The sequence below is a fragment of the Eucalyptus grandis genome, chromosome 4 (genome assembly GCF_016545825.1).
Source record: "Eucalyptus grandis isolate ANBG69807.140 chromosome 4, ASM1654582v1, whole genome shotgun sequence".
In the NCBI taxonomy this organism is placed as follows: Eukaryota; Viridiplantae; Streptophyta; class Magnoliopsida; order Myrtales; family Myrtaceae; genus Eucalyptus; species Eucalyptus grandis.
Window position 1 is genome coordinate 34145500 of NC_052615.1, and position 8679 is coordinate 34154178.

Consider the following 8679-nt stretch of genomic DNA (forward strand, 5'->3'; position numbering starts at 1 on the left):
GTAATATGATCAAATTTGAATCATTAAAAATGGTTAATTCCATGCAAATTAAATGGAGAGTTTCTATGTAATTCAAATATGAGTTTCTTCAAATTTGATGGTCGGTACTTGTTTGAGGATCTTTATTAAGCCTCTTGAAGTTAAATTATACATCACCGTTTATGTTTGGCATATTGAAGAATGCAATTATAAAATTAAATCTAATGATATATCACTTATCCAACGGTAAATAGTAATTTTATACTAATGATTGATTTGATAATTGCTATTTGATAAAATTATCTATTACACTGGTAAAATCCTAAAACCTACCAATCATAACAATTCTTTATTAGCCGAAAGGTATCATTCAATATTCAATGTTCAACTATTATCAAATAACATTTTCTTTTATTTTTCAGCATTAAAATGGTCAACACTTAAAATTCTCAAATTAATTTTCCTCTATATAATTTTCAATCTAGCATCACGGGCCGATCGTTCGGGATCGAGATTGTGTGGTGACTTGGGCTCTCTTGGATTGTTTAGGATTGTTCCAGTGCTTAAGCCAAACCTTGCTTGGATTGATCGCTCACTCGCTTGCCCACCTGGATCTTAGAAAGAGAAAGTTTCTAGAGAGAAAAGTTTTGAACAAGAGAATGGAACTTTAATTATGAAATTGTTGGATGATTACAATGAGGGGGAGAGCACCCCTTCTTATATTTGAGACACTCAAATTACAACAATTGATCGTCTTTCGATCCAACGGATGAGATCATGTCTTCTAACCTACTACCCCGACATTTATGTTGAGAGAGTCCTAGGTCTTCAATGTAATTATTGTCTCGCCCATCTCTAAGAATGTTTTGGAAGCTCTTGTGGGAACCTTCGGTGATCTCTTCCTTGATCATGGTCTCTTGATAGCGGAAACCTCGTGACCATGACACTAGCATATACACCCTTAGGTGCCATAATCATGGATATGCATTGATTACATAGCAGGTCAGTATGCCATGTGTGATCTAAACATTATAAAACCTCAAAATTTTGCAATCTTGGGATCGCTCAACTGAGGCACCTCAATTCCTTGGATTTTCTCGAGTCGGCTACCGAATTGACTTGTAAAAACTCTTTTAAAAAAGAGAGCAAGAGAGGAGTCGGTAGCAATCAATTTTATGTGACCTAGGCTGACTAGACATCCTCAATGCCTATGTAGTAATAGAGAAAATTAAACTACATAAGTGACATATGGAAGGAGACTAATTTATGAAATCCTAGCATTTTAGATCTGAGGCTTAGGACATATTGGGAACGGTCGGCGCCCTCACAAGGCCCTTCGACTACCACTTTTTCCAGGTTATAGAGTAAATAAATGCCAGAGCCGATAAGGACATTCTCTACGTAGACGTGACTAGATATCAGCAACTGAAAATTTGCCGATGGAAGGTCAATCAAGATTCTCGATTCTGTAATTGATAGATGGGAAATCTATTGGTGGCCGGCGATGTTGCGGTACCCTAATCGCCGCCGTCTTGTGATGGAGAAATTCAGGACAACTGCGGGTCGCAAGCTGTGGCTGGCCTGACTTATCCCACTTAAGCCTAAATCCCAAAACTATGGATGGTGGGCCTAATTTCTAAAATCAACTCAGATCTCTAAGATTAATGAATGTCTGATGAACACAATCAAAATTTATATCTTGGAAGCAGCTTCTTTCGAGATATAAATTCCTTTATAAAAAAAAATTGGAGAAATATGAAATAAAGAGTGTGTTTAGTCGACTAAATTTTTAATAAGAATAAATCTAGATATAAGAAGATATAAAATTTAGAAATCTTTTAATAAGCGAATTATAGTAATAAAGTCGGATATTTTTTTTATCCTGTCCTATTCATTACTCAGCAGAAATGGAGATGGTAAAGGATCATTCCTACACGTATATACCTGATCACGGTATGCTGAAGCTGAAGAAGAAAAGAAAGGAAAGAGAGGGAGATAATATATCAGATGCCCATTGGAATTTATTGTTCTTTATGTTAAATATGAAGACTTCCTCTGCAACTCTTCAGCTACTTTCTCTGCTAGTCTTTCTCTCTTTCTCGACATCAAACAAGTCGAACATGTCGGCCTCTTCCTCCTCCTCCTTGCCGCTGTGCCCAAAGAAGATGATCACCCTGAAGAGCTCCGAGGGAGAGACCTTCCAGATAGAGGAGACCGTGGCCTTGCAGTCCAAGACTCTCGAGAACATGATCAAGAACTGCGCTGGCACCCCGATCCCGTTGCGGAATATCAGTGGCAAGATCCTGGCCAAGGTGGTGGAGTTCTGCAACAAGCACGCCGAGGTCGGCGTCGACGCCGAGAGCCTCCGCGGTTGGGATGCGGAGTTCGTCAACGTTGAGTACCCCACTCTCTTTGACTACATCCTGGTCCGTATTTCTATCTCCTTTTCTCAATTTCGATGGTTTTCTTTGGGGTAGAGTTCTTTTTCGTATTGGCGATCAGTGTTTGTTTTGCTGCTTGGTTTCTAAGGAACGATCCATGCTCAATCTTGGGAAGTTCTGATCTTTTTTCTTCTCTCTGAGAGTCTGCGAAGTACTGTTCAATTGGGTGCTAGGAATTGGCAATTTGTGCATTCTTTGAGCGCTGACCTCTACGCCTCCGTTTCTTCATCTTGATTATTGTTTGGTTGTCCAGGCCTCTCTTGTGCATAACATACAACCAGAGGTCAGAGGACCCGACAATGGGACAATAGTGAACAGAAAATGATAAGACCCCTCTCTTCTTTTGGTAGATAAGAGGGCCAAACAGCCACAGGAGATCACATATTAAGACGTTCTAAACTGAAACTCTTGTCTTCGGTCAAGAGACAGAGGTACGGTCCTGCCAGCACAAAGATGGAGAAACAGACAAAAACCGAAAAACCCCTTTCTCCCTTTTAAAATCATGCCTTCTGCTCCCGCAGAGCCTGGATTTCCCCACCTTAGGTGAACTGGCTCTGTTGATCTCATACCTTCCTTTTAATTTGAGTTCTTGATTTACCTTATAACATTAAATTGCTTTGAAGCCCTCTTTGGAACCTTAACATTCAAGGCCCATAAGAAAAAACAGGATATTGGATCCGGATTTGGCTTTGGATACTCACTTTATCCTTGTCAATGCCAACGGGTTTCCTTTTCCCCAATTCTGTTTGGTAGGTCTGACATTGTTACTCACAAATTCAGTTAAGTCGGTCCAACATTACTACAAATCTTGGTCTGCACCATCCATGAACATTGACTTGGGGGCAGTGCTAAGCCTCGAATCTATCTGTCTTTGTTCGTTATGGATCTCATTCCATTTGGTGGATGAATCAAGTCAAGCGGTTTGTTCTTCAATGGGATCTGTTGTCTGTTCTTTGTTTTGATCATGTACAAGTATTTATACCCATAGAACTCAACATGAATGGCCAACATAAGGTCCAAGATGTGCTTTAAGTCCGATCGACCTGAACCTTTGAAGAACTTTTATATGTGATTTATAAGTTGAATGCAAAAGTTTGCCTTTTTATGTTTTTGCTCATCAGTTTTCTTTACATCCATTCAGGCAGCAAATTTCTTGGAAATTCCAACCTTGCTAGACTTGGCTTCTGCGGTAGTGGCAGACATGATGAAGGGTAAAACCCCAGCTGAGATACGCAAAATTTTCAATATCAAGGATACATTCTCACCCGAAGAGGAAGAGGTGTGTAGGGCGAACCCGTGGGCATTTGAATGAAGCCTCGGAGAATTCCTGGGTCCTGTCATATGTTAATATTATGAAAGGAGTTCTGTTTCCTTTGCTGCCTTAATATGGATCGGACATTGGCTCGATGAATGTTCACTTCTCACGCGGTGAAAACTTTTGTGAGTTTTTCTGATATGATACGGAATGAATGTTCAAGCAATAATTTCACGGATTTAGTACTTAGTAAGGATTTGATATCCCAGTGTGTGCTTGCATCTTGGTGAGGACTCCAGGAAGCAGGATGAATATGAACTACTTTGCCAAAGGAAAGCCATGAACGTTGCTGCTGGTTGGTGCTGCTGATGCCTTGCGCAAAGGATGAGATGTCCCGTGCCTCGAACAAGACTTGAAAGCTAGAATCCCTGGAAAAACGAGCCATGTCATGACAAGCGTATGGAATTGAGTATTGAAACCTACCGATCGTAGAGTGAGAAGTCCAAGAAGACTGAAAATTTGATGGAAGTATCGCACAATCGATTGTGACCGAGTGCCCGATGCAGCGCCTCTTCCTTGTGCATATGAAAGATAAAAAGCCTTTTGATGTGCATTCCACGCTCATAAAATAAGCCTGTCAAATATATCTTTTCAATAAGCGTGAAATGTAAGGACATCAGAGGTTGATCAGAGTTGTTGACCTTCGGTTTATGATGAATAAAAGGAGAGACTATCAAATATAATTTTTGATCTCGTGTGGCATAGCTTACAAGAGAAATATTGTATACATTCTCTATCTTCAGTCCAATCAAATGTTGTACCTAAATCATGCATGTCTGGTATTACAATTTGAAGACTAGTGACAGCAAGTAATGAAGTTTCTACTAACCAAACCTTAAAAGGTGTTTTTTTTTTTTTTTTTTTTTTTTTGGTCAGTAAACCTTAAAAGGTTATTCATGTGTTTCTTGAGAGGTGAAAGATCTAGTCAATTGCACGCTAACAAGTTCTAAAGAAGCTAAAACTAGAAAAATGAACTTACATATGAATCATATATAGATCGCATAAAGTATCGAAACTCTCATCTTTCCATTAAAATCAAGATTGTTCTCATCATATATCTCTCCAAAAGTTCTGTTCCTTCAAAATATAATTGAATCGTGCAACTATCTCATTAAGAATTAGATACATGACTGAGAAGTACATGATCTACATATCATTCTCGCAATTTTTAATATGATCCCAATGAGATTAAACTTAAAAAGGAAAAGAAAAAAAGAAAGAAAGTAGGATAACTCAGATATCTAATGGGATTGACTTGATTTTTAATCTTTCGCTTAATTAAAATTTCCTGACTCACGTATTTGAATATTTTCTAATTTTGAAACGCTTTAAAATTTCTGCAAAATACAAATATCGACAGTACTTTTTTTTTTTGGGTAATTTTGAAAAATATTTTATATTTTAACGGAAAGGCAGAATAATACAAACGGCCCCGGTTAATCTCTCTATTGAGTAGATCAGAGGTAACTTTCCGTACATTAAAAATCCTTCGTCTTCGGCAACGTCCGCCGAGTCGACGACACAACCCCCGTCTCTGTCTCTCGGACAACATCCTCTGCAAATCTCTCTACTAATTGCTTTCTCTGCACGTCTCTCTCTCTCTCTCTCTCTCTCTACACGACGAAGCAAGCCATCCATGTCGTCTCCCCCCTCCGCCTACGCCTCCTCCTCGCCGCCGCCGTGCCCGAAGAAGATGATCACCCTGAGGAGCTCCGACGGGGCGACCTTCGAGATCGAGGAGACCGCCGCCTTGCAGTCCAAGACCCTCGAGAACATGATCCACGAGAACTGCGCCAGCACCCCGATCCCGGTGCCGAACATCACCGGCAAAGTCCTGGCCGGAGTCGTGGAGTTCTGCAGCAAGCACGCCGAGGCCGGCGTCGACGACGAGAGCCTCGGCGCTTGGGACGAGGAGTTCGTCGCCGTCGATCACACCACTCTCTTCGACTACATCCTGGTCCGTACTTGTATCTCCCTTTGTCAATTTCGATGGTTTTCTTTGTGGTGGAGTGCTGTTTCGTATTTGCAACGATGTTCGTATTGCTGCACTTTTGGCTTCTGAGGAGTGATCGGTGCTCGATCTTGGAATTCTTTGTTTTTCTCTCTTTCTAAGAGTGCAAGTGCTGCTCAATTGCGCGCATAACACGCCATTAGGCAGCTCGATTCCCGTCTCTGCAAGCATCCCGAATCTGCATTTGCTGAGGTCACGAACTCATGGCTCAGCTGATGAATTTTCGTCTCAAGAGCATTGCATTCTCCGGCTCTTGCCGCCCCCCTCGAACGGCTCCGCTAAACAATGAGAGCCCGATTCGACTATTATAATGTTCCTGAAACCCAAACACCAGAGATGGTTAAGTCCAAACCGAAGAGTTACAATCCTGCCTGCTTGATGATGGGGAAACAGACATAAGAAACGAAAAGCCCCATCGTTTTATCCCTTTTAAAAAGCACGCCTTCTGCTCCTGCAAAACCTGGAGTCGGGTGAACTAGTTCTCTTGAAATTATACCTTCCTTTTAATTTAAAGTTCTTGATTTACTTGATAACATTAAATTGCCTTGAAGCCCTCTTCGGAACTTTAGGACTCAAGAAGCCCAAATGAACAAACAGGACATCTAGATTCGGCTTTAGATTAGTCAGGTTAATACTCACTTTGGCCTTGTCAATTCCGACCGGTTTCCTTTTCCTCAATTATGATAGGTAGGTCTGGCGTTGCTACTTACAAATTCGGTTAGGTCGGGCTAACATTACTAAAATCTTGCTTTGATCATCTGCACAATCCATGAGCTCTGTCTTGAGGGCAGTGCTAGGCCTCGAATAGTCAGTTATTCTAGTTCAGCATCGGCCTTTTTTCGAAATGGATCTCAATCTGTTCGGCAGGTGAATCAAGGGAAGTAGTTTGATCTTCAATGGGATCTATATTGGTTATTGTTTGCTCTTATAATGTACAAAGTATTTATACCCAGATAACTCAACATGAATGGCCAACATAAGGTCCAAGATGTGCTTATTTCCAATCAACCTGCACCTTCAGAAGAGCTTTTTAATGTGATTTATGACTCGAAGGTTAAAGCTTGCTTTTTAATGTTTGTGCTCATCAGTTTTTCCTTGCATCCATTCAGGCGGCAAATTTCCTGGAAATTCCAACTTTGCTGGACTTGGGCTGCCAGACTGTGGCAGACATGATCAAGGGTAAGACTCCGGATGAGATAAAAAAAACTTTCGAGATCACGACCGCATGCACACCGGAAGAGGAAGAAGAGGCGCGTAGGGAGAACCAGTGGGTATTTGAATGAAGCCCCATAGAATTCAGGGTCTTGTGTTATATGAGACATTGGCTCGTTAAAAGTTTGCTTCTGGCAAAGTGAACTCTTCGGTGAGTTTTTCTGACATGATATGGTTGAATGTTCAAGTGAAAATTTCACGTATTCAATACTTAGGGAGGGTTTGATCTTCCAGCATATTCTTGTACACGAGGACCCTGTAAAGTAGAAGTTTTGAGATACATGTATGAGTTGTTTTAAAAAGAAAAATCCCACGTCAAATAATTAGTGTGGCGTGGACTAATTTATATATTTTAGTTGACTCATAATTTATTGACTTAAACTTTCTGAGTAAAGATAGGTCCAATTAGATATATTGACGGGTTTGGATTTGGTGATCAAGTCTAGATCCTGATGGCAATTCCCAACACGATGGGATGGAGATTTAAGTTGAGAAGAAAGATACCTAAATTAAGGGGAGTATACTTAATACTAGGCTCGGACTTGGGTGAGAAAATTGGTCAAAAAATCTTAAACATATTGCATTTTTGCCAATTCTTTCTAAACCTTTTAATTTTACCGATTTAAGTCTTAAAATTTTTTATGTTTCACTAATTGAATTCATCCGATCAATTTTGTCTGGAAATCGCTAACGTAAAATTCATGTAGTGTGGGATAAGTTAATATATCCTTGTTTGGGCTGGGATATGGGTGGGAAAATTGTTTAAAAAGTCTTAAACCTAAATTCAATTTTATATTTTACAATTTTACTAATTGAGTCCTAAACTTTTTCACGTTTTACCAATTGAGTTCATTTAACTAATTTTGTCCAAAAATTGCTAACATGAACACCGGTCATCCAACATGACACGATCGGCGATCACATTGACTTAGGGGTAGCACTAAGCCTCGAATCTATCGTCTTTGTTCGTTATGGAACTCATTCCATTTGGTGGATGAATCAAGTCAAGTAGTTTGTTCTTCAATGGGATCTATTGTCTTTTCTTTGCTTTGATCATGTATAAGTATTTATACCCATATAACTCAACATGAATGACCAACATAAGGTCCAAGATGTGCTTTAAGTCCGATCGACCTGAACCTTCGAAGAGCTTTTATATGTGATTTATAAGTTGAATGCAAAAGCTTGTGTTTTTATGTTTTTGCTCATCAGTTTTCCTCGCATCCATTCAGGCAGCAAATTTCTTGGAAATTCCAACCTTGCTAGACTTGGCCTCTACGGTAGTGGCAGACATGATGAAGGGTAAAACGCCAGTTGAGATATGCAAAATTTTCAATATCAACGATACATTCTCACCTGAAGAGGAAGAAGAGGTGTGTAGGGCGAACCAGCGGGCATTTGAATGAAGCCTCGGTGAATTCCTAGGTCCTATAATATGTCTGTATCACTGGTTCAATGAAACAACCTCTCACCTTTAACTCTAGGTAAACGCTCCTTATATGAGGATACTTGTAAGAATTAGGGTTAGAGAAGAGATTTGAGTACTATTTATGGAGTTTTTAACTAGATCCTCTCATTACGGGTCAGGCTCAACTCGGCCCACACTAGTCAGTCCCATATTTATACTAATTAATAAACCTTCTATTTCACCTTAGTCCAAATTCTGTAAAACAGTAAATTACAATGTCAATTAATGTAGTCCACATTAGAAAAACTCTTAC

General features: G+C 39.9%; 2 protein-coding genes across 4 annotated transcripts; both read left to right on the forward strand.

Moving 5' to 3' along the window:
- The first annotated feature begins 1990 nt into the window (after nt 1-1990).
- LOC104418954 (SKP1-like protein 11) lies at nt 1991-4428 on the forward strand. Of its 3 annotated transcripts, none has more exons than XR_001981519.2 (3): nt 1991-2405; nt 3562-3860; nt 3945-4428. XR_001981519.2 is itself a non-coding variant. In XM_010030436.3 (2 exons), exons 1-2 carry the CDS (start codon nt 2013-2015, stop codon nt 3730-3732), a joined length of 564 nt encoding a protein of 187 aa, XP_010028738.3. In that variant the 5' UTR covers nt 1991-2012; the 3' UTR covers nt 3733-4427. The 3 variants fall into 3 exon arrangements, 1 of the variants encoding a protein (XP_010028738.3); XR_720758.3 differs by having other exon boundaries at nt 3975-4428; XM_010030436.3 differs by having other exon boundaries at nt 3562-4427.
- An 806-nt stretch (nt 4429-5234) lies between these two features.
- On the forward strand, nt 5235-7308 carry LOC104418953 (SKP1-like protein 1A). The gene is made up of 2 exons (XM_010030435.3): nt 5235-5692; nt 6856-7308. The coding sequence occupies exons 1-2, from the start codon at nt 5372-5374 to the stop codon at nt 7027-7029; spliced, it is 495 nt and encodes a 164-aa protein (XP_010028737.1). The 5' UTR covers nt 5235-5371; the 3' UTR covers nt 7030-7308.
- The last annotated feature ends 1371 nt before the right edge of the window (nt 7309-8679 follow it).

What these genes read in the sequence shown, in the direction of transcription:
- LOC104418954 (XM_010030436.3), top strand. Translation starts at nt 2,013, where the DNA reads ATGTTAAATATGAAGACTTCCTCTGCAACTCTTCAGCTACTTTCTCTG. An exon ending in CTCTCTTTGACTACATCCTG is followed by an intron (nt 2,406 to 3,561) that starts GTCCGTATTTCT and finishes ACATCCATTCAG; the next exon opens with GCAGCAAATTTCTTGGAAAT.
- LOC104418953 (XM_010030435.3), top strand. Translation starts at nt 5,372, where the DNA reads ATGTCGTCTCCCCCCTCCGCCTACGCCTCCTCCTCGCCGCCGCCGTGC. An exon ending in CTCTCTTCGACTACATCCTG is followed by an intron (nt 5,693 to 6,855) that starts GTCCGTACTTGT and finishes GCATCCATTCAG; the next exon opens with GCGGCAAATTTCCTGGAAAT.